General features: G+C 36.0%; 2 protein-coding genes across 2 annotated transcripts; one reads left to right on the forward strand and one right to left on the reverse strand.

Annotated features, from left to right (window-relative positions):
- The first annotated feature begins 272 nt into the window (after positions 1-272).
- On the forward strand, positions 273-5,135 carry LOC306873045 (type I phosphatidylinositol 4,5-bisphosphate 4-phosphatase-B-like). The gene is made up of 7 exons (XM_079422047.1): positions 273-520; positions 1,876-2,066; positions 2,205-2,311; positions 2,979-3,084; positions 3,196-3,248; positions 3,353-3,443; positions 3,530-5,135. The coding sequence occupies exons 1-7, from the start codon at positions 418-420 to the stop codon at positions 3,674-3,676; spliced, it is 798 nt and encodes a 265-aa protein (XP_079278173.1). The 5' UTR covers positions 273-417; the 3' UTR covers positions 3,677-5,135.
- A 1,731-nt stretch (positions 5,136-6,866) lies between these two features.
- Positions 6,867-16,321, reverse strand: LOC306872728 (FERM domain-containing protein 7-like; the record flags this gene model as incomplete). Its single annotated transcript, XM_079421489.1, has 12 exons — positions 6,867-7,913; positions 7,988-8,063; positions 8,774-8,842; positions 9,929-10,092; positions 10,609-10,704; positions 10,828-10,975; positions 11,443-11,557; positions 11,677-11,774; positions 11,871-11,949; positions 12,809-12,851; positions 13,543-13,647; positions 16,193-16,321. The coding sequence occupies 12 exons, from the start codon at positions 16,319-16,321 to the stop codon at positions 6,867-6,869; spliced, it is 2,169 nt and encodes a 722-aa protein (XP_079277615.1).
- Positions 16,322-26,512: the final 10,191 nt, after the last annotated feature.

The following is a 26,512-nucleotide window of genomic DNA, read 5'->3' on the forward strand; positions in this document are numbered from 1 at the left end:
ACACACATATATGATTGTGTGTTGTTATTTGTATTAGTTAAAATAGAGTAATTAACGTGACTAATAGGAATTAATTTTTCCCAAAATGTATAACATTCTCTAAAACAGGCAGCTTTTATAAAGGCGTGTATAAGGAGTAGTGAACATTAATATTTCACTGGTTGCACAGCACACCTAAATGAGTAAGAGCTAATTAAAAAGGGATCATATTAATTTTTCAATCCTTCTGAGCTCGTCGCTTATTGGCCCAATTCAATCACGTGTTTGTGTTGTTATTTTTGTTGTCGACTTCCTGGTAGCAAAAAATCTTGTGACACTTCCTATAGCTTTACTTTCACGTATCACTTTTGCTCTCCGCAACAACATTTACAGCAGCAAAGTCTAAATCCACCGTGGGATTTTGCGCTCGTTTATGGCATGGCTGACGGTGAGCGATCGCCTTTGCTGTCGGACAGTCGCAATGGAATGAACGGGCTGTCACCGGGAGATGAGACCTACCGACCTCCGAGCAAACCACAGAGTGAGTCAAACCTGACCCGGATTGACAGAGCTTAATTTGGAGCTGTCTACCTCCACAGCACTTTTGGGCACCCTAGGCGAATTCGAACGTTTCGTTTCAGTTCGATTGGAGCGTTCGAACTCGCCTGAGATGCCCACGCTCACATTCTGACTAGCTAGGCTTTTATTATATATTACTTTTGTTTTGATTTATTTAGAGCACATTGTGTGCATATTTTGACCATGTGATTTAATTTGCCGTAATCTGCAGATCCTGAGCACTCTACAAATCGATTAGTGGCAGATTAGACAGTGCACCTGTCCTGAATCACATGACTCTTAAGGAATCACCTCACACTTGTTATAAGTACTATTGACCCTGGATCAGACTGAGCAATAATACAAGTTAAAATTATTGACCATTTGTAAAAATGTTGAGTACCTAACTATCTACACTCAATATTGCTGTGGGTAACAAATCCATTTTCTTCGCTTTGCTAAAACAGTGCATATAAAAAAGGCAATTAAAAAAATTATATGGTTAGTAATGAAGGCATAATGTTAGGTTAGGGTTTTTATTGATGTTGAATATTTTTTATACATTTATTTACTTATTATTTTGAGGTGTTTGTTTACATAATACTATTTTTTTTGTATTATCTATTTTAAAAGTATATTTCTTTCTTCGAATTGTACTTATGTATATTTATAATTTATATAAAGTTAATTTATAATTTAAGCAAAATGTTTGGAGACAATATTTGTGTAAATCTATTAACGTAAGTGTATTCATTAATGTTGTGTAAAAAAAATTTAAATAAAAGGTTTTAAAGCATTGTTTTTATCCGTTTGCATGGAATGTTGATTCTGGCATGAAATAAAAAGTACAAAAGGCGGGGAAATTCTTTTTTTTTAAATCTTTTTTTAACTTACAACTCTGACTCTTTTTCTCACAATTGTGAGTACGGAATTGTAAGAAAAAGACTGTCGGAAACATGCTTTCGTACTTTGCATTTTGATATTGGTTAAAAAAAAGTCCCACAAATATTTAAGTAAAAAATTTATTTATTTTATCAATTAATTTTAATTTTGTTTCACTGTTACAGGCAACCTACAAATATTTATTTAAATGATATTATTAGTAATGAGTTCAATTTGTTGCAAAAAAATGTTGGTCTTAATCTTAAATAAATTTTTTGGATATTGCATGCCATCGAGGCATAATAATATTGTAAAGGAAACCTTCTCCAGTTCTTTATATTTCATTTGCATGTCAGTTGTTAAATGTAGTACAATCATCCTTTTTTTTTTTTTCTCTCTTTCTCTCTCTGCCGCCTCCTCCTTACATCATCTCTCCTGCTCTCTCTGCATCCCCAGATTACCCAGCGTTCCCGTCAGCTCCTCCCGTGTTGATGCTGGGAGAGGCTCCTCCACCGTACTCCCCGCTGGGCTCTCCGGAGAGCGGCAGTGCTCCTGTCATCAGCTGCAGAGTGTGCCAGTCGCTTATTAGCGTGGAGGGCAAAATCCACCAGCATGTGGTCAAATGCGGTGTCTGCAATGAGGCTACAGTGAGTTAACAAGCACGTTCATTTAGGATTCCAATCAGTAGACATGCCTAATATTATGTGAAATATTTGTTTGCAAATTGTACTAGATTTAAAATTATTTAAAGTTCAGACTGTGACATCGCTTCCTGTTTTATCTAGCCCATAAAGAATGCTCCAGCAGGAAAGAAGTATGTGAGGTGTCCGTGTAATTGTCTTCTCATTTGCAAAGTCACCTCACAGAGGATTGCCTGCCCGCGACCTTACTGGTGAGAGACAATACTATCCTTCATCAGCCTTACAACAAAGCATTAGGTTAGGAACACACCATGGAAAACGGTATCAGATATATACTACGAAGCGGAGTTATTATTACGCAACTGTTCAAAAGTTTGTGGTCAGTATATAAAAACTGTTTCAAATAAATGCTGTACTTTTAAACTGTTTCTTCATCAAAGAATCCTGAAAAATGCATCTAGGTTTCCACTAAATATATCAATAATTCATTGATAATAATAAGACTTGAGCACCAAATCAGCATATTACCAGTTATTTTGAATAGTAATAATGGATGCAGTTCAGCTTTGCCATCACAGAAATATGAACAATGAAAATATGTTGCTGATTTTGCTGTATTTGTGATCAAATAAAGGCAGCCTTGGTGGGAAATTATCACCACAGAAGTTTTGAACTGTATCGTATTTTCAAAACCTTTTTTTTTTTTTATTAGTGGACTTTAGTAGATAAGTCGGGAAATAATTAAGATTTTAAAGATATTAAAAGATTTGAATGATATTAAAGATGTATGAAACAATGTAATTAGATATGATTGGATGGCCGGAGGTTGTTGTGCAATGATTTTGATAGTGTTTTTTCAGAAATGCTTTTATTTAATGTTTTTGTATGTTTGTTTGTTTGTTTTTTGATGGGGATCAGTAAGCGAATTATCAATTTAAGTCCAGTTCATCCTGGTGCCGGTAGTCCGAATCCTCAGCCTAGTGGTGCCAGAGTTTCCTGTGGCCACTGTGGAAACACTTTTCTTGTAAGAACTTTTCATATTCATGTGCCTATTTTAAAGCTCTTTATCATTTAATTTGCCCTAATAATAGCCTTAATATAACCACGACTTAATGTCTCTCTGTTGTTGATTTAGTGGACAGAATTTACAGATCGGACACTGGCTCGCTGTCCACACTGCAGAAAAGTGTATGTTAAATATTATCCATCAACCTTCCTCGATTTAGTAGCAGCCGTTACATTCACTGCAAATAAAATAATAGCATGTAATCCCATTCTTTTCATCCATATAGCTCATCGATTGGCCAGCGGTACCCTAGAAAGCGGAGTTTGATATGTTTCCTGGTGTGCTTGATCTTCATTATAACAACTGCAGGATTGATTGTAAGAATAAAAGCATTTTAGAGTTCATTATTTAAAAATGCATCATCGTTTCAGAATACCAGGAATCCTCTTTTCTCTCTTTGTAGACTGGCACGTGGTGGAGGGCACCGACATATAAGGGGATTTATGTCTCCTGGGTATTATTCATTCTTCTGGTGCTGATCACTTTGCTCAGAGCTCTACACTGGGCCTGCATGAAAATTAGTGAACCGCTGCACAACTACTCATCATAGGAGTGATGAATGTGGAGGAGGAGGTTAACTTCTAGTTTAGTTGCACAATCAGTAACTACTGAAACAGGCTAGTTTTGCTCCATGAATTGACTGTGGCGTCACACAAATATATTGAAACATTACAGTTAGAATGAGAGATTGTGTAAGTGCCTCATGTGACAACGTGCTCTTGTTATAACTTATAAAGCATTTTTTTCATATCAATTTGACCCTGACCTGGCACATCAAATGAAGGGTATGAGCAAGAAAAAGGAAATGAAAACACACTGAAACATTTGGAAGGTTTAGAAAAGAGGAAAAGCAAAAGCAAAACTCGTTTTTTATTTTTAAGACAGTGCATTTTAGTGCATGTCACCTATTATTGGAATGTGCTATAGATTGAATCATAGGCAAAGATGAATTGATTATTTTTTTCAGTGTAGTTTATTGCTTTTCCGTAGATGTTATTCAGTAGACCTGTAGGGGTTTATTCTCTTTTGTGGCCCAGGTTTAGACTAAACCTTTACCTTCCTTCTACAGCATTCAGCATGTCTTACTGTGTATCTGCACCCTCAAATTCAGCTTACAGATCATTTTGAGATTTCTAATGATCCTTGTGTTACTTTTGTTGATGCTGTTTTTAAATCAGGCATTGCTGCTCATAATTTGTACCTGTCTGTGGCTATATAGGTATAGCTGCATTAAAATCTTAATGTTAATGCTGCATTAAAATCGTCTCCCTTATATGATATATGAAGACCTTCAGCATTGCCTAGTAAAGTAGAATGGGAAGACAATTTTTCTTTTTGACATTTCTCTCTTTGGCACAATCTGCACATAAAAACTGTCAAATGCTAGTGACTGTAAATACTCATCAAAGAAAATTGTTGTGATTAACTTAATATCTACAAAAAAGTATGCAAAATTGTACAACACTTTGTCACTGAGACAACTTCATACCTTATCTAGCTGTAAAAAACAAAACAATAGTACTTTAGAGAAGTAATACGCCTATATTATGTACCCTAAGAGAACCCTTTGGGGGTAAATAAGGTACAAAGTTGTACCAGTGACAAGCTGTTGTCATTTTTTGCACATTATTTTGGAAAGTGTAATCGGATGTAAATGTGCCGGCTGACCAATCGCGCATAGGCTCGTTACCAGCTGAATTGAACTTCTTGCACTGCACTCTTAATGAAGATACAGTTACTAATAGATATAGTACTTGTACCTATTCTGTGAAATGCAGAAGTGACCATTATGTTTTTATTTTTGCAGAGTTTGATTTGTTTACATGAGTGTGCAGTTGTACTGTGCATTTACTCTTAATTTTTTTGTTGAAAATGTTATATATATATTTATATATATTGTTGCACTACATTTTAGCGATTTCGCTAACAGATTCTACCCTTGTCATTGTTGATTTTGTCGTTGATTATTTTTGTATTTTCCTTTGTGACTAAAATGTTTTAACAATCTCATACCTGAGTATTTGTGTGTGTGTTGGGGGGTCTGACTATTTGCTTAATTATGACAACTGTAATGATATACTATATAGTGAAAATTAAAAAAAACGCATCTGTTTGGTAAGTTTCCAAGTCAAATGCTAATGTTAAATGGACAGTTCACCCAAAAATGAAAATTCTGTCATTTACTCACCCTGAACTTGTTCTAAATCTGTATGAATTAATTTTTTCTGCTGAACACAGAAGATATTTTGAAGTATGTGGGTAACCAAACTGTTGACAGGAGACCTTGACCTCCAAAAAATACTATTGAAGTAAATGACAGAATTTTCATTTTTGGGTGAACTATCCTTTTAATAAGACAAACACGGCAAACACAAGCTCTTTTTGGCTAAATGAATTTGTTTTATCCAAAGCAACCTGTAGTGCATTCAAGGTATGTCTATACATTTTATGAAATCTATGATGTGATTTTTGGCATAAAAAGTATGCAAGTGATTGTCTTAGTAGGCAGAGAGAACTTGCTTATTAAGGAAAATATGAAGTATAATATATAAATAAATATAAAATATGCAGACATTCAACTGAACATTCTAGTGGTGAGCATGACGCTTTAATAAATGACACCTCTTTTATAGACAAAATTTAACATCCTTGCAAAAATGTATTTAGTACATGTCACTACAGTAGCACAAATGTCAAAGGAATAATTGCTAATGTTTTCCAGCCACATAGACATCTGAAAATCTTTTAAAAGTTTTCATTTCCAGCTATTACATTATGGACTTGGAAAAAGTAATAACTTTTCCTGAAAATGTAGATTTACTTTGAATCACCACAGAATGATTTAGTACATTTTATGTAATATAATGAAAAGTATAGTTTACCAAAGAATGGCATTTTACTCATCATTTACACACCCCCATGTTTTCAAATTCTGTGGAACACAGATTGAAAGAATATCCTATCATAGTAAATAACAGAATTTTCATTTTGGGGTAATCTATCCCTTTACATAATTTTTTACGACAAAATATAACTTTAGATAAAAGATGCAAATCGAGTTGAAATATTTCTCTTTTTTTCTTATTTACAGTAATATTAGCTCATGTCACCTGACTACTAATGTGCCCCCTTTGTATTTGTTACAACCGTACACTCAGAAAAAAAATGGTACAAAACTTATCACTGTGGCAGCACCCTTTTAAAAAGTTCTAATATATAATTTAGGTCAGAGGTGTCGAATCCTGCTCCTGGGGCCACTTTCTTGTGGAGTTTACTTTCCTGCCTGGAAGCTTCTAGTCCTATTAGCATCTGTGGTTCCACGTCCACGAAGAACCTTTAATATCCATGGAAAATATCCATTGTACAAGTGGTTCTTTACAATTGACAAATATTCTTTAGATGATGAAAATGTTCTTCATACTTAGAAAAAAAAATGGTTCTTTTAAGAACAGTTCATTGAAAGGTTTTTTGGGGAACCAAACATTTGTTGATCTGCGGCATCGCTGCAAAACCCCCTTTTGGAACATTTATTTTTAAGTGCAGGAGCAGGATTAGACACCCCTGATTTAGGTACCTAATATGAATACTTTATGATTAAATGAGGTACAAAGGTGTACATTTGGAAAGTGTACACTTTTTGTACCATTTCTTCTAAGAGTGCAAGGTCTGCAGGCCGCAACTGTTTATATTATTTGTTGAGCCCCATCAGTCACTGCCAAGGTTCAAGATTCTGCCCATGGCTACAACTTAAGCACCTTAACAGTTGTGAGAGTTGTGTTCTCCTCATCATTTGGGCAGTCCAAGTCCTCTTCCTCTCCATCTTCTTCATCAAGTTGGAGGCTCCCAGAAGAAAAGCGCATGCGTGCCAGTGGACCAGAACGCACCACTTTACCCAGTGCAGGAAAGTAGGGGTAGAAAGTGTCTGAATCTGAATCACTATAACTACCTGTGCCGAGTACGCATAAAGAAGTGGGTCTTTCCGGGAGTGGGGCAGGACTTAGTGGAAGGTAGGTGGGCCTGGTAGGAACCTGGTGTCGAGAAAGGTGTGGATAATATCCCAGAGGGCGATACTCAGATGCATAGGCAGCGGCGTTGGAGGCAAGTGTAGGTCGCTGGAATTTGAAGTCTGGTTGGCTTGAGTCTCGACGCGGCAAACCAGTCTGAAAGGTGGAGTCGTCGCTGTAATGGCCCACTTCCACTCCACTCAAGTCCAGTTTCCTATTCAACCCAACCCTTTGTCCTAGTCCTTCTCTGGGGTACCATCTCGATTGTTCCCGGCCGGCGGGACGGAGCCTTTCCTGCTGCTTTTGTAGTTGTGGCAATAAGCAAGAGGACGGCAAGGACGAATGAGCAATTTGTCTGGGCAAGTATTGCAGAGTGACATGGTTGTGATGGGTTTGAGGGAGGCGGTCTAGGGATGAGGACGTGTGGTCTTGCAGTAGGTATGGGTGAGTGGCGAGTGGGAAGGTTGGCAGCACTGGGTGGAACTGTAGATGGGGCGTGTTAGGATAGAGGAGCACAAGATGCTGGGCGCTAGGAGACAATCGTCTCTTTGCCTTCTGTCTCTGAGCTCCTCTACCACGATGTTCTGCTCCTGATGTGGAAAGGGAACGGAGCTTGGGCGAGGCAGAGTTGCTTGAGAAGGCAGGATTTCGTGACAAGGGCCTGGATCGTTCCAGCTCATTAGCGAACATGACTTCCACAGCGGAGAGGCTGCGCTTTGCTACGCCTGTCTGTTCGCTGTGTTGCCCAGCAACAGTTGGGTCGGGAGGTAGATGCTCGTACAGCTATGTGAGGAAGAAACAAATGTGAGAAACACGATCCAAAAACACATCCGAAATGTAAGTAACTAGTACAATACCTGCTTGGAGACATCAGTCACTATGTCAGGAGAGGATCTACACTGTCGAGTGTCATATTCAGACTTGCAGTAACTTCTGAAAAAAAGTGCAAAAACAGGCTGTACATGCAGTGAAAAACAAACCTCTACAGCACTGTTCAATTCCCTAAAGGCTCTGTTCTTGGAACTAAAATGTTAAGACACATTGCAGTTTAATGTTCAAAGACAACTTTAAACCTTTTGTAGGTTGATATGCCCTACACTCTCTTAAAAAAGGTACAAAAGCTGTCACTGGAACAGCACCCTTTCAAAGGGTACACCGTTGTACCTTATTTACCCATAAAAGGTGCATTTTAGTACCTTAAAGGTACAGATTTGTACATAAAGTAGTTACAAATTAGTATGTAAATGTTACATATTAGTGCCTTTTGAAAGGGTGCAAAGTTGTAAAATCTGTGGTGCATTTGTTATTGTTTTGTTGGTTTCTGTCCCAAATGGTGCACTTGATGTGTTCTTGTGTACTTGAAATGGTCATCACTTGTCCGTTCATGACACTGTAGGGTGTCCTATTTGATGTTTTATGTTTCAGATGTGTGCTCATGAGGGCCTTTGTTTGAGTGGCTCAACACAGTAATGTTGACTCAACCATTGGTGTTGGGTCAGGCCTACCTAATTGTCTAAGCCAACAGAAGACAATTGTATAATTTTTGCTATTCTGATTATTCCCAATAGTGGCTTAGAAACTGCATGAACAATTTATGAACAAATGTATTCCCATAACATACAATACCCAGCGTAACATCTTACCTTTCAAAAGGCAAATATTTCTTGTCTCCAGAGCCTACACACTCAAGAAGTTGCTTCTGTGTCCTGCCACTACAATACCACAATCGTAAGAATAAAAAGAGACAACTGTTACTGATCAAAAAAATATCATCAAGCCTTGTTCACACTGACAGTGATTTTATAGAACATTTGAATTTTCTGCCATTGGATACCTTGACGTTATTTTTGGGCTGCATAACTGGCCAGAGCTTTTGAAAATTTGACTACAGATGGGTTGGTATTGGGTTTAATTTTTTGAAAGAAGTCTTTTAGGATCACAAAGGCTGTATTTACTTGATCAAATAGTAAAAGAAGCAATATTGTGAATCATTATTGCAATTTGAAATAACTAAAACAATGCAACATTTTTTTTCAGGATTCTTTGATATAGAAAGTTCAGAAGAACAGGATTTATTTTAAATATTTTTTTAAACAATGTAAATGTCCTTACTGTGATTTTTTTTACCAATTTAAAGCATCCTCATTGAACAGAAGTATGAAACTGTAGTGTATATTACTGTAAAAACAAGAGGCTATTCTATTTTGACAATTAATCAGTTGTTGTGCAGTTAAAAATGAATATTCTCATTTGTATATAAAATCCAGCTGTGCGTGATGCACCATATTCGGAACAAGATTAATGATTGCCAATACATGAATCATACTCTCTCAGAATGCTGACTGTTTCTGACACAGTTTCCACATATTTTTTATTATACTGCTTTATGTGGGCAGAGATATATTATACAGAAGACTGAAATCACTCACAGTGACATTAACTTCTGCATCTTACCTACACTCAACTATAGTATCTGACCATATTGCCACATCGTTGCTTTTCTCAACTTTGTCATATCGCTAGACACACCCACTTTGTGTTGCCAGTGATTACTGTCACTCATTTTGCCAATCATCAGCTTTCAAAAAAGTCGCTTTGTACTTTCATACATATAAACCAATGAATAGTCTCTTGTTGTGTGTTTAGCAAAGAAGATTAGAACTACTCTGTTGAATATCTTCATTACAATCTCTCACAGGGTTTATGGAAGATGATTAGGAAGGATCATAGCATAAAGTATTAGACAACTGGGGCTTCTCATTGTATTCCACAAAAGCTAAAGTCTCTCTGTCACATACCTGTATCTAAAACTGGATCCTTTACTGGACAGAATGGACTTTTGATGCGACTTGGGCTCTTCGGCGAGTCTGAAGAAAGCATGATACTCCACACACATCTTCCAGAATGCCTTACACACATCTCTGCTGGCCATGGAAAACTCAACAGTGTCTCTCCTTGAAGGCTAACACAGTAAGAGTTGAGTGAATGACAGATGAGGATATTGCTAAACATTCCATGTAAAATTCATTTTCATTAAAGCATTTTCAGCCTCAAATTAAACGCTTTCATCCTTATGCTATCTTAGAAATACATTCCTGTATTTATGGAAATCATCAATATAAAATATCTGGAATTTTACCACTTCGTTGGTGTGGATTTAAGATGATAAGAAGATTTAAGATTTAAGATGTTTTGCATCTTGCATTTTACGTTGTTTATCTTTCTTTTATTTTCTATCATACTGTTGTCTCTCATGATAAATTGCTTGTGTTGTTCCTCATTTGTAAGTCTGACAGCTTTGTATAAAAGCGTGTGCTAAATGACTAAATGTAAATCTAGAAGTCAGCACAAACGTTGCAGATATAATATATAATGAGAAAGATTATTTCAAGTGTTGCTGAGGAACTATTGTATTCTTTTCCCCACAGATTCCAATGTAAAAACAGCTGTTGCTATGGAGGGATAGTTTGTGTCTCACCCCAGTCTCAGTGTGGAGTTTGATGAGGAAATGTTTCCTCTTGAAGCTCAGCTTTCGGATCTTGGCCCAGCTGAAGGTATTGATCTTTGTGTTTCCCTGATATTGGTATAAACATGTAAGAGAGAGTTTAAGCTGCATTTAAGGTTGCTGTTAATATTTGTTTTTATGCATTTTTCCAATTAGAAGGCTAAAGTGTAAGCATATATTTTTGTACAGTACCTGAAAGACTAGTACTCCCATATGTGTGACAGCAAGGTTGATCCTCATGCCTTCTCCATCATGGGCAGGGTGAGGATGGATCCCGTACATGTCCATTTTCCGGGCAACCTCCAGCAAATGCACATCTGATTCAGCAGGAGTGTGACCTCTGACCCCATAAACATAACATTGAACTCACACACCAGCCACTATGATTACATGTAAACAGATTTTGACCATTGGATTTATTTAAATTTGATATTTTATGATTTAATTAGCTTAATTTCCTTTTCTTCAATTTATGAACCCATTTATTTTATTATAACTTTATTTTTATATCAACATGGTACAAGATTATCCTATTTAAATGAATGTGATAAAGTCAGAAATTAGATTAAAAGTAATCAAAAAACTATCAAAAATAGTCTGACTATATTATCTAAAATGTGCATTGTAATAGATTACATTTCTAACTACACTTTTTGTCAAGTAATTTGTAATCAGTAACGGATTGCAATTTGTAAGTAATCTACCAAGCACTGTGTACATTAGGACATTATATTTTACATTATATATGCATGTCAGTGGGAATATCATCATTCTGGTATACTTGCATGGTGTGTATCTGTATGTTACCTGAGCTTTTTGTGAAAGCGAAGGATTTTGTGATCCAAGTATTCTTGGTTTGGCACATATTGCTTATTTTCAAGATGATGAGCATCTAACTCGTCGTCATAATCCCCAATTTCTGCTACAAATGGGGACAGAGAGGGAAAAGTACAGTATGTGCGTGTGATAATCAAAAAGGTAAGATTTGAAAGTGTTGTATTTTGATGTTATGTAAACATTCAATGAGGTAAGAGGAGCTACCTTGCAGTATATGAGAGACCAGCAGGGCGGCGCTGTTATCGTTACAGGTAAGGCTACCATTTGACAGATCCTGTTTTATCTGAAGGGCAAACAGATACCTGTATAAAAGAGGCAGCAGTCAGACTGAATGCATATCACCTATCACCATCTATTAATCTGCCTATTTATAAGATTATCATGTGTGTGTGGTTTACCTGGTTAAGCCTCTCTGCAGTTGTCCTGGGTCAGGAGGGAAAAACTTCACAATAAAATGGAACCCCACATCACTGATATCTATGGGTGAGGAGCACACTATCTTATTAGACCCATAAAACGGGCATTAAGCCTACTTTATTAATAAGCTTAACATTCACTAAAGGTAACAGATCAAGTGGATAGCCATGGTCTAATGGTTAAGCATCTGTGATGGTGAATAAAAGGTTTAACCCAGGAAAGAACTGAATCAATAATTGGTAAATACTGACTTCTGAGATCACATATTCTGCACTAAGCATCTAGGGTATAGGGAAAGGTTAAGGTGTGCCAGGGGATATGTTCTCGAGATACAGTATGTTCATTTGCAAACAAGCATGTCAGCAGCATTTCTAGCTGTTCGTGTAGTTTTCTACAAGGCCAGTATAATGAGTGTTATGTCAGAGAGTTTGGGTGCAAGTTGGATCAATATATTATAGAATCACTTTTTATGGAAACCCTATTTTAATCCTTCAATTTTAAACCTTTCCTCCTTGTCAATAGTAAAACCTAACAACAACTGATGCATCACTCCTCATTCACCACTACTATAAGTTAGCATAACAAGCATTTGCTAAACAAATAATAATAAAAATTGTAACACGTTAGTTTAGGGACCAATTCTCTCTATCAACTAGCTGCTTATTAACATGCTTATTGCTGGCATATTAGCTGATTATTAGTACTTATAAAGCACATATTAATGCCTTATTCTGCATGACGATATTTTAAATCACATATTCCTACCTATAACCTAAACTTAACTTCCTTACTAACTATTAATATGCAGCAAAAGTTTATTAGACATAAGTCGTAATTAATAATTTATAGTGAGAAGGTCCCCAAACTAAAGTGTGACCTAAAAAATTCAACAAAACAAATACGACACAACAAAACTCACTTTTGATTTGCTTAGCCACTGGTTTCAAGAGTTCAAGCCAAACCTGTATAGAAGAAACAGTATCTGATTTCATTTTCTACTGTATGGGTGCAGCAAACAAATCTATTTGACAAATGTTGATATAGCAACTATTTCAAGGGACAGTTCAGTAAGAAATGAAAATTCTGTGATTTATTGTTCAACTGTTCCAAACCATATTTTCTTCAGATCCAATTTGAAGTCATTATTCATATTCTTGCCATGCAATGAGCTATTAACCCAAGAACAGCTGCGACAAGATCAGTGAACTCAGTGACTCAAATCAGTCCGAACTGTGAACAAATCATTCAGATCAGTTTCTTGAACTGGATGAACCAACTAAAAAAATCTCACTCAAAAGACCATCACTACTTTTGTGAAGTCTTTGCGAAGAGCTTGGTGGATGTCAGTGACTATAAATTTGAATTTGTTACATCACACAAGTCAAATGGACCATTTAATGACACCTTTATGGTGCTTTTGCATCCTTTTTAAGGCTTAAAAGTTCTAGACTCCATCCGTAATAATTGCATGTAAAATAGTGCCCATCTACATTATAGAAAATTTCTTCTTTTGTGTTCCACAAAAGAAAGAAAGTCCGGTTTGGAGCAACATGAGGATGAGTAAATAACGACAAAATGTTCATTTTTGGCCTCTGCTGTTTATGATCAAACTCTGCTATTGACGTCATTGACAGGTCAAAGGTTTTGACTCACGTAGCTGCCAGTATGGTGACGGAACTCCAGGCCAAAGTACTCTTTCTCCAGCAGCTTTACATGACCACACACCTTATTGAAGAAATCACAGCCCAGAATCTTTCTCTGTGGGAAGATGAATAATAAATCACAGCACAGAGACAGAACTGCTTTATACATCTTACATGTCATTTCAAAATTGATACTCCTCTCAGTGCTGCTTGTATCAATGTTCATTTTGAGTGATGTGACTGCAGTGTCACTGTGAAATTACTCCTCAGATTTGCTTCTTTCTTCCATCTCTATTACTTGATACGGGTGGTAATGAGATGGTGATGCGATTTGAGCAGAATGTGACTCTTAGAGCAACTTTTTTTGGTAACTGAATCTGCGGCAACTAGAGTACTCAAACAGAATTATGGGAAAGTCAGATGCTCACTGAGTCAGCCTCAAAATACAGGGCTGCTATCTGATGAGTGTGTTTGTGGGCACATGTGTGTGAGGATGTGTTCTTGAACCCTGTATTTACTGTGACAGCGGGGCATAGAACCTCCCCATTATCTTGTCAAAGACAAGGAACATGAGAAGAAGATAGAGGGATAAAGTCTGGAACAAGCATGAGATAGAGAGGTTGAAACACTTACCACAGTACAAAGATAGATCTGTGACTCGCATGGCAGGGTAAATTTATGCCAAATATACAGACTGTAAATACTTGTGAGGACATAATGGATGCTTTCTTGCACTGTTTATTCAGAACAAATAGGATCTTTAACAGTGAATCGCCATTGATCATGCCCTTTAATTCACTGCTAGCTTTACTTTAGTCCAGTGAATACAATCTACATCAAAATACTCAACATTTTATTTATTTTTTTTTTTTACAGAAAATGTGTGTGGTGCTTGTCTGTGTAAAAGCTGACACCATGATGCCAGGTAGCAGCTTTATTTTTGTATTACTTGTATATCATTATATTATTTATTAATAGTTCAAAATAGCTTTTTTTCAGTTTTAATTTTGTTTCATTTATGTATTTTTGTTATGTGTTTTTGGCATTTTTATTAGTTTAAATAGACTAAATATGCCTTATTTTATTTATTTATTTATTAATACTTTGACTTACTGTATTTTATTGCAAGGCAACATTTCTAATTTTCATTTCTACGTTTTTTGAAGTGTAAGTTTTATCTTCTAAAATTCAGATTTGTTTCTAGGCGATTAAAACAAGTGAAAACTAGTCACTAGATATTTTTCTAGTGAATTAATTACATTTTCCACTTGTTTTTGAGATAATCCCTGCTGATGAGGAAAAAAGCTAAAAACAGCTTGTGCTGGTTGGCTGGTCTAAGTTGGTTTAAGCTGGTCAAACTGGTGTTCAGTTGGTTTTACTTAATGGTCAGCTGATTGAGCCAAGCCCCCTCTGAAACCAACCTGATCTGGCTGGAAGATCGTCTAAAACCAGCCAACCATTAAACCAAACTGGTTTCCCCTGGTTCTTTTAGCAGGTATTGCTTAGAGTTAAACAAGTAGGCTAATAATACTGCTCTTCTCCACAAACCACACAATCTGACTATCTGAGGTGTCGTTAATTTTGATATATACTACATAGGTGTAGGAATAAAAAATTTAAAAACTCACCTAACCTTAAAAATAATAATAGCAACTTAGCAAGCACCACTAAATATGCCGAAATTACATTTTGTTGACCAAGTATCGATAAAAAAAAGATAATCTCTCTACAACCTCTTTCTCTCTGATTTCTTGTATTTTTCACTGCCTCTTTACTAATTGCCTGTTTTGCCTGAGGATGTAGGGGAATGCTGGCATGCTCTCTGGAATGAGGCCAGGACAAGCTTCTGTTCAGTGCTGGCCACGATATTTACCCCTATTCAGACACACATATGCCTCACGGCTACTAACTGACTCACTCTCTGTTTTTTTTTTTTCTGTCTATCCCCCCCCCCATACCCCCCGATTTTATATCTCACCTGCTTTTTCTGACTGGTAGGACAAGGCTGTGCTGTGTAAAAGCAGTGAAAACCCCCAGGCAGCATCCCCCATGAAGCAGAAGCAGTAAGCGGATAATGAGACATGAAATGATGCTCCTTTACAAGCAAAACACAGCTGGACCAAAAGTAAGACAACCCCCCACCCCACCCCCAAACAACACACACACACACACACACACACACACACACAATTATGTATTGCCCTTGTTATCAGCTACACCATACATTTGAGAGAAACTCTTATGCTTAAGTGGTTATTTAATACGGATAGGAAAAGAAACACTGCAAAATGTAATTATGAAGTAGGGTAGACTTGTTGTCACACTCTTTACTTCACTGAATATTTCACAGGGTAGGGTTATTTTTGAACATCAGCACCAAAAACATATTCTGCCCTTTTGTGGCCACATGCTGTAATAGAGGGCCATATTGGCACAGTATTTGGGCTAACTGCAAAATATTTTTGAACAATCTATCATACACAAGTAAAAAATGCAACATACATATTTGGGCAGCAACTAAATATGTATGTGACAACTTGCCTCAACCTGGCATTTATGAAAACCACTGCTATAAAACAAGCATTAGTGAACCTTGTAGTTACCCATAGCACCTGTGACAACTTGCTTCGGCCTATATATATATATATATGATTTCTCACCTCCACCTCGAAAACTCTCTCGCTGTCGTCTAAGAAGATGACGCGTAATCGCAGTTTCTCGTTCTTGTTCTTCTTCCCCACAGCTGTCCTATTGACAGGTGTCTTCAGCAGCTCGAACTTATCCCCCATCTTCTGTGCGTCTGTTTAGGGTTTAAGCGCAACACTTTTCTTTTAAATAAAGGACAGAGGGTCCATAATGTGTGATATTATCCGTTTGATGCTGTAGTGAGGGAGTGAGGTCTCGTGACGAGTGTTCACGCATCCTGATCTTAAACTGAGCAGCATCCGCAGCAACTACTGGATCTGATCTCAGCCCAGAGCTTCACGCTACACAATAAACACAACTCTCGAACTCTACAGCGCGCAGAATCAACGTTTTTGTTGTTGTTGTTGTTAACAAAATTGCTGTCGTAAAAACGCTTATAAATCACTATATAAAGCACTTTTCAAAACGCTTATAAGTCATACAGAGTGAGTTTTATGGGGGGAAGTAGAAATGCACAGTGTCCTGTGAGGGCTAAGTTTAGGTGTAGGGCAATAGCAGACAGTTAGGCTACAGTATAAAATCGCCTATGGGATGTCCCCATTTTTCACAAAAACAAACGCGTGTGTGTGTCTGTAGGCAATATATGTGCATTTTATTACTTACGATATTTGTTGTCCAAAATTGTTACCGTTTGCATTAATCGTTTTGCAGTATAATACTAATAGTAGCCTACCGTACATGTTATTTACAGTAAATTTTTATAACTTTTTTTTACTTTACATTTTTCTGCAATAATCTGCTGATTGTCTTCTTTAAAAAGAGACCAACCTTAGGTCTGTATTCAAAAGCATTCATGAATTATAACAATTGAACTTTAAATAGCGCATTTTCAAGTCAAGTTTAAAATAAGTCTAACTTAATATTAGTGGAGTAAAATGTGACAACTAACATAGTCTTCCGTGCATTATAATATCTGTAGCATGTAAACATGACAGTAAAATCTATTAACTTCTCCGATTACGAGAAGGTACTGTACAACAGTGAGTATAGACCTCTAATGGTGAAGGTAGGTTGTACTATTGGTGGAAATTCTAGTTCAGAGAAATCACTTCAGCTGCAACTCCTAATATATGTCAGGAGGTGGCAGTATTTACTAGTGAATTCCAAAGCAACGACTCGGGTCAAAACAAACAGGCCTACTGTAACTGTGTGGTTTCATGTCTGCAAATAGCGTACAACTGTGCGACGAGAGCTTAAACAATTAATTATAACATGTCAGCCTCTCAAAGACCGTCACACATCAGAAGTTTTTCTCTCGTCCTCACCTATTGTGGCAGGTGAATGTAATCTCTTGTTTTGATATGGCGGAGCGGAACCTGTAAGGGGAGCTGAAGCCGGAGCTCTGCTGACCAGCTGCTACTGTTCCATCACACATCATCATCATCACCACCAGCCCTGTTTGATTTTCCGAGCACCTGTCGGTCTGTGTGTTTTCCACCGTGTATTCTGAGGCTCATGTACGGCGGCTGAGAGGTAATCTGTCCCTTCGACCACCTTAACCTGTGTGCTACGAGTTCAACATCTGGAGAAATGCTGAAATGATTTTTGCACACATTGTTTTTCTACTTACACAGACATTTTGTCACGGAACTGGAGCCTAAAACAATCAGTAAAAAAAAAAAAAAGTTTATATAAAGTTGTTGCATAATTAGAAATGAGCCCCTAAAGCTGAACAGCTAAACCAAAGAGTAGGCCACAAGGAACCTTCTCAGAACTTTCTAGCAGGCTTCTCTCAACGTTATGAAAAAGTGACTTGGTCTATATGTTCTCAAAATACTAGCACAAAAACATTATTATACATTATTTTTAGAACTTTTTTTCTGAAATATTTTAGTTGGACATTTTTCTTATTTTTTATGTTATGTATTAGTTTTAGATGTCTTGGAGAACTTTCAAAAGTAATATTCCCATAATATTTGCAAAATTATAAAATAGAACATTCCCATACTGTTGTCTCTAATGTTCACATAACTAAGAAAATCATTTTTTTTTTTTAAAAAGGGTGTTTGAAACATTCAGATAACGATCAGAAATAAAATTTTCCTAACTCAGTGGGAACCTTAGCAAAACACATTTTTGTTAGCTGGGACCTGGGAGGTTGACTCAGATGACAACTATGAATGCTTTTTAAATTTAGCTGTTTTGTATGTTAGTTTCAAACACCTATTTCACATGCCCTGTCTCTGGGGCATGTTGTTACAAACATTTTGTAGATTTATTTTTTCCTGGACAGAAATGGTGAAAATTTTAAATGTCTGTTTGTGGTCAAGATTTTAAAGGGGTAGCCTATTTACACCTGATGACTTGATATTATTTTGATCAGATTGCTGACAGAGTGTAAATGCCCTCAAGACTCATGCAAGATGTGAATAATATCTGTAATAGAAGTGCATGACATAGGGTTTTAAAAAATAACCCTATCCTAAAAATGTAAAATGTGAGTGCTTCACCTATAGCTATCTATTGATGTGTGTAAATGGCAAATTGTCTCATCCATTTGTTTCTCCCACCTTAAACTTTTTATTTCTTGTTATTACTCATTTTCCACTTGAAGGATATAAAAGCACACATGCCCAGAAAGAGTTACTACAAAATGTCAAGGGTGTAATTTGGAAAATGTCATACACCGCCTGACATGAGAAGGGTGATATATTTTAAAGCTCTTCTGTTAATTTAGTAAGCAGTCAGTGGTCCTTTGGTTCATCTCACCCTGGGGGTCTGAGAAAAAATAGACACTGGAAAAGGTCTAAACCATTCCAGCCACTTTGCCCTTGATGATTCATTCACCTACACACTCAAATCCATGTATTTAGCCAAATATCTGCCTTAAACTGTCTTCCCATTAGCTAATCCCCCCCAGATGTCATTTAAAGTTTAAGACCTGCATTTTCTTTTGCTTCTGCTGGTTCAGTTTATGTGGTTTATCATTCTGCTTCTCAATTTTTCAATGGATATTTTATATTTTATAAATTTGTCAATGGATATCTAAGGGAACTGGACAATAATAATTTTTATGTTAAAGTCAACAGTTACCCTTTGCTTGTAGGTAGTGTTGTACAGTAGATGCATAAATGCGTCTTTTTCCATTTACAGTTCTTTTTTCTTGCAAGAAGCATTCACTACCATTCTAAAGTTTGGGGTTCATAAACTGGGGTTAATAAACAAATACTTTTTTTCAGCAAGCATGCGACTAATTTAAAAATGACAGTGAAATCATTTATATTGTTAAAGAAAATTAAAGCTGTTCTTGGGAACTTTCTGCAAAAAATCCTGAAAAAATGTATCTCGGTTAAGCAGCATAAATGTTGATAGTAGTAAATATTCGAATCAGCATGTTAGAATGATTTCTGAAGAATTTCTGCTGCAAATTCAGCTTTACCTTCATGGGAATAAATTACATTTTAAAATACAGTTAAAGACAGTTATTTAAAATTGTAATCATATTTAACGTAACACTATTTTTACTGTATTTTGATTAAATGAATGCAGAGAGCATGAGAGACTTTTTCAAAAACATTAGATTTTATTCACACACCACTTTATAATGTGATGAGAGAAGCAGGATATTAAATGTAAGGGGAGACTTCAGAATGAAAGATAATGAAGAATGTATATTAGAAAAGTAAACAGTGGTGAAAATGAAAATTCTGTCATTAATACTCACCCTCATGTCGGTCCAAACCCGTAAGATCTTCGGAACACAAATGAATATATTATTGATGAAATTCGAGAGCTTTCTGACCCTGCATAGACAGCAATGCAACTACCATGTTCAAGGCCCAGAAAGGTGTTAAGACATCGTTAAAATAGTTCATGTAACTTCAGTGGTTCAACCGTAATGTTATGAAGCTACAAGAATACTTTTTGTGTGCAAAAAAAACAAAAATAACAACTTAATTCAAGAATTTAATCTCTTTTATATCAGTCTTTGTCGCACGTTCACGAGTGTACCACACGTTATTTTTGTTTTCTTTTTTTGAAGTATTCTCGTAGCTTCATAACATTACGGTTGAACCACTAATGTCACATGGGCTGTTTTAACGATGTCTTTACTACCTTTCTGGGACTTGAACATGGTAGTTGCATTGCTGAAAAATCTTCATTTGCATTCCAAAGAAGAACGAAAGACTTATGGGTTTGGAATGACATGAGAGGGAGTATTTAATGACAGAATTTTCATTTTTGGGTGAACTATCCCTTTAAATAAGTGACTTATGGGTGAATCATGTTACATATCTCTTAATGTCCTTCCCTGAAGAAAGAAACCTCATCTATGTATGAATAAGTTCACAAAAAAGTTTCAGGCTAATGTATATGCAGCCCTCAGGTATGGCACGTCTAACAACAAAAAGGATATGAAAGTGTCTTTGAGCTCTTAAAAACTTGTTCACTTGTCTTATGAGACAATCCCAATCCTTTTCCTACCCACTCACCCCTCTGGGGTCCATGTCTCATGAGAAGTCTTCCTGTGTCTTCACTCTCCAGCTGATGTCATGACCAAGGACAATGTCACAGCTTATTAAAATCGTCCACACTGCTGGATCAGACTCCGTCTTTGCTTCATAAAAGAAGTAGGTGGAGAGGGGAAGATAGGGAGAGCAATCCCTTTATCCACACTGAAATGAAATTTAAACCCCTACTGTTTTATACCATGGAACGAACGTTAATGTGGATTCATTCTCTTTTGATATTTAAATCCCCTCCTTCGCTTGTGTTTTAAATGAGATTACATGTCACAGTTTAAACGACTAGACAGAGGAATTTATATGGAGAAACAGAATCTGTTCAAAGGTCACTTTGTATGTTAATTGGGATGTTTAATGGTTTGTTCGGAGTGTCTATTTACACTAAGTGCAAATAGCATGCCTTGTTGGCAAAGGCTATTTACACTAACTCCGCCCACCAACGTGTGATTGGGATAGTCAACACTGAAAAAAAGACGTTTGTTTTGCATCAGTTTCAGTGGCGTTCGAACCCGCCTTTTGTCCAACTTTTTTCTCCCTTTTCAAATCTCATATCGCATCGGAAAGGCATTTATTTTCAATAAAAATGAAGAAAATAATCAAAAAGTTGAAAATAAAGTATCGGGTAGGGTTAGGGTTAGGGTAGGTGTAGGCAGGGCTTTATTGTCCCAATAAGTCAGCATCCATTTAATAATTTGAATTAAAACTATAATTTACACTCAATACGTTATTATTGCGTCCTGTTTTATAATGTACTATAATACTGAGGTGTAGATAATTGCCACTATTTGCAATAAGTAGTATATAAATGGCAGAAACTCTTGCTATTTTAACAGTGTAAATACAATCTATAGCTAATTGCACTTAGTCTAAATAGCATATCGTTAAAAAATACTGCTATTTTCACTCAGTGTAAATAGAATCCATTGCTATTTGCACTTAGTGCAAATAGCCTCTGCCATGGTTTGTTTCCTCAAAACTCAGCCATGTAACAGCAGCACTTGGTGACTTTTAAGAAAATGTTTAAATGCTGTCTCAAGAAAATGAATTGTCATCAATATAATATACACGTACTTCTGCAGTATCAAGACTACAGAAGAAAGGGGTTCTTGGGCAAAACTCTGGAAACAACTTACTCCTATAAACATTGCAGACAACATGGTACACTACTGTTCGAATGTTTGGGGTCAGATTTAGCAAGGATGCAATAAACTGATCAATAATGGCAGTAACGACAATTATAATTGCAAATAAATGCTGTTCTCTTGAATTTTCGATTGATCAAAGAATCCTGAAAACAAAATGTAGCACAGTTTCATAACTGTTTTTAACATTGCTGATAATAAGACATGTTATTGAGCAAATCAGTATATTAGAATTCTGATAAATCATGTGACACTGAAGATTGGAGTAATGGCTGCTAAAAAATGCAGCTTTGCGTCACGGAAAAAAAGAATTAAATTAAAACTCAGAAACAGTTCCTTTTCCATTTGTGGTTATATTGGTAAGGTATGATGTTGTCCATTATATGGAGGACACTATAATCTGCCTCGAGGATGTGGATTGTATTTGCATAAGATCTGTCTCAGTCAGTCTCGCACTTATCTGAAGTGCAGGTCTGTGTTGTTTCATTTTAGCTGATGTCAACAAGAAACCGAGAGTCGAGTACCTGCTGAAAGCTAAACTTGTGACAGGATACTCCTGAGATGATTAATGGCTTTGCTTATGATTTCATTAATCTATTAATACCACTGATAAGTTCCCTGCTGCAGAGAGAGAAGGTCAGTGTCAGAATAAATCTGGACACTCATTAACCCCTCAAGCCAAACCTCTGATCTTCAGAAAGGTCTGCAAAGAGAGGCAAGAGAAATGGCATCTTGGCTAGAAAGAATGCTTTTAAAGAAATAATCTGATCTTCTCATTGAATGGTTGATCCAGTTTACAAAAGCCAGTGTGAATAGTTTCATCAGATGGATCCAGTTTGTAATTTGAACTCAATAAATTCACAACACAATTGTTTGACTATGTACAGCAAAACCACCCAAAAGATTGGGGTAATTTTTCTCTCTAAGTATGCATTTATTTGATCACAAATACAATAAACACAGCAACATCTTGAAAAATTATTTGAATTTAAAATAACTTAAACTTAAATACTAATTTAAAATTCTATTTGAATATCTATTGAATACATTGGCCATATATATATATATATATATATATATATATATATATATATATATATACATACATACACATGTGAATACTTGTAAATATTTTAAAATATATACTATGTATGAGTGTGTCTTTTTATATACATGTACACACAACACACACATATATTATATAAACAAAAACTTACTTTGGATGTGATTAATCGTTGCCCACCACTTATAATATATATAATTTTAAACAGATATCTTGTGTATCATTATACATTTCTTTACTGTCATTTTTGGTCAATTTAAGCATGTTACTGAATAAAAGTATCCTACTGACCCTAAACTTTTGAATGGTGGTGTATTTAAAAAAACTAAAAGTATTAACACAGGTCAATGACAGCACCATCACAATTGATTGATTGTGCTACTGTTGGATCAAGCAAAAAATAACTGCTTTCATAAGGTACCCATAAATCCAGGTATATACTTGATAGACACTCTAGATTAAAACAAGACAAGACAAGTTTTTTTTAGATCTGTCCTATGATTGATCTTTTGGGGAATTTGAGGTTGAATACAGATGAAAGAGGCTGAAACTGTAGGTGTTTTCTCCATTATCTCATGGATCAACTTTTTCCTTCAAGTTGACTTTTTCATTTCTTCACCTTATCTGGGTGGATTTCAGAATTTTTGGCCTTGTGCCTGCACTTTGCAGAAAATAGATGCTTGTATGCATCACACATTTATTTAGCTCAAAATCACATCCTGTTCTCTGTTTAGTAAGATAATTTCTTCATACTGCATTAGTTTCATTTGGATTTAGTTTGATGCAGGAGTAACTAATATTTATAGTCACAATTAAAACCTCTTGCACTTTTTGCTCCTTTTTAATTAAGGCGATAGCACTGATGGCATTGGTCTGTCGAAGATTGTAACTAAAAAGGTTTTTAGTGTTTAATCAATGCTTAAATTTGTGAGATTTTATATCAGCAGGTTTCCTTCACACATACTAATGGTATCCTTAGACTGAATGACACTTGAAAGCAAATTCGATTAACCTTTTACACAGTTTTGCCAACATGAAAAAATAAGTAAACACTTTACACCAACAAAGACAGAGGATGGAGGAACAGATGATTCCTTTAACGTTTGTAATGCAAAAAGCATTAAATATGTAACATGAGCTGGCAATTAAAAAAAAAAGAAAATTCAAAGGTTTGCTTTTTAATAATCATTTTCTTTATTTATTTAGTGCTATGTTTTTCCAATTTTGATAAAAAAATTTCCCAAATAAATAATTGGAGTACATTTTATAAGAAGATTTTAAGTATTTAATTTAAATGTAAAGGTAATATTGTAAAACTGCAAACAAATTGGGAAAAAAGTATTCAAATATTTTATTGATTGAAATGAATAATGCTAAACATTGCAGTGCACAAGGACTTAATATTGAGATTTGAAATTTAATCAGGCTTTTACAACTCAATGAATCAAATGATCATGATCAGGCTAATGGAGGACATGTAGTAAGAACATGGTACAACTTGGTCAAATAACTCCAGCTATATACAGTACTCTGCATACCACAATGATTAACAACATGTTTGTTTCTGATGAGACTGTATGGGGTTGTATCAGTTTCTCCAGCTCCAGATCTCAGTGTTTTTCTCATCTTTTACCAAGGCAATGATATCTACAACTTGGTGGAAAAAACCCTGGCCAAGCATTTTTTCCCTCTGCCTTTATGGAGAGTGAACGGAAAGTTGTAAAATCTGGTGCCAGCTCTTACCTGGCCTTCCAAACCCCAAGATGAACTTGAAGCAGAAGGATGAGTCAAAAGAGATACATGGATGATTTAGAGCCTTGCAGTGGCTAGAGTTCAGGGAGCCCGGAGGAAACTCCTCTCCTCCGCCAGGAAAACTGATGGGATGAGAGGAATCAGCGAAGGAATGATATGGTCTATCAGATGAAATCTAAGAATAACTGAGAGAATCTCTCTGCACCAGGGAGATATAAAAGAGAGTGGAGGGGTGGAAATATTTTGGTGGAAAGTAAACAAGGACCAACATGTGGAGAAGAAGAAAGAATACACGTCAGAGACAATGTAAGACAAGGTAATTTTTAAAACTGTTTTTAAAAATAGGTTATCCAAAAATAAAAATGCTGAAAATGTCTTATTTTTACACCACTTCACCAATGGATCCTCTGCAGTGAATGGGTGCCGTCAGAATAAGAGTTCAAACCGCTGATAAAAACATCACAATAATCCACACCTCTCCAGTCCATCAATTAGGAAAGTAAAGGACGTGTGGCCAAGTATGGTGTCTCGTTTAACCCATCCAAGTGCACACACACAGCAGTGAACAAACACACACACACACACACCCGGAGCAGTGGGCAGCCAATGCTGCAGCACCCGGGGAGCAGTTGGGGGTTCGGTGCCTTGCTCAAGGGTCTCATCTCAGTCGTGGTTTTGAAGGTGGAGAGACCGCTGGACATTCACTCTCCCCACCTACAATCCCTGACCTGAGACGCAAACCTGCAACCTTTGGGTTACAAGTCCAACGCTCTAACCATTAGGCCACAACCTAACATCTTGTGGAGCAAAAAGCTGCGTGTTTGTTAGAAACAAATCCAGCCTATTTCAATTATATCATACAAGAAACAAACTCATTTACATCTAGGATGGCCTAAGGATGAGCAAATTTTCCTTTTGAATGTAATATTTGTTTATTGTTTAACTGACTGACTTGATTGCATCTATTTGTTTGTTTTTTCTTCTTTCTTTCTATATGTATATATATATATAGAGAGAGAGAGAAAGAAAAAGAAAGTAACAAACAAACAAGTGTTTGTTTCTTTCTTTTTTCTTATGTCTGCAATTAAAAAAAAAAAAAAAAAAAAAAAAAAAAAAAAAAAATATATATATATATATATATATATATATACAGTATATATTATATTTATAATTTAATAATTATAATTTATAGTTTAATAATTATTATTATTAAAACACTTTTTATATATAGTAGTGGTCAGAATTATTGGCACCCTTGGTAAATATGATCAAAGAAGGCTCTGAAAATAAACCTGCATTATTAATCCTTTTGATCTTTTATTTAAAAAAATAAAATAAAAAATCTAAATGTTTTTCCTCAAATACATGTTGGACACAATTATTGGTACCCCTGGAAATTCTTATGAGTAAAATATCTCTGAATTATATTCCCATTCATATTCACAATTTTGAGCACTCCAGGGTGATTATGAACATGAAATTATCCATGGCTTCCTGTTTCACAGAAATATAAATATGAGGCAAAGCAAAGCCCAAATTAACGTAATCATCCATCATAATGAGAAAAACCAAAGAATATATTTCTGATATGCAGCAAAAGATAATTCAGCTTCACAAATTAGTGAAGTAGCTTTAAGAAAAGAGCTAGAGCAGTGAAAATTCTCATTTCCACCATCAGGGCAATAATTAAGAATTTGTGTTATGAAACAGAAAATGTTATGAAACTGCCTGGAAGAGGACGTGTGTCTATATCGTCCTAATGCACGGTGAGGAGGAGAGTTGGAGTGGCTTAAGACTCTCCAAGGACCACAGCTGGAGAATTGCAGAAAATAGTTGAGTCTCGGGGTCAGA

This window comes from Barbus barbus, assembly GCF_936440315.1.
Source record: "Barbus barbus genome assembly, chromosome: 7".
Classification (NCBI taxonomy): Eukaryota; Metazoa; Chordata; class Actinopteri; order Cypriniformes; family Cyprinidae; genus Barbus; species Barbus barbus.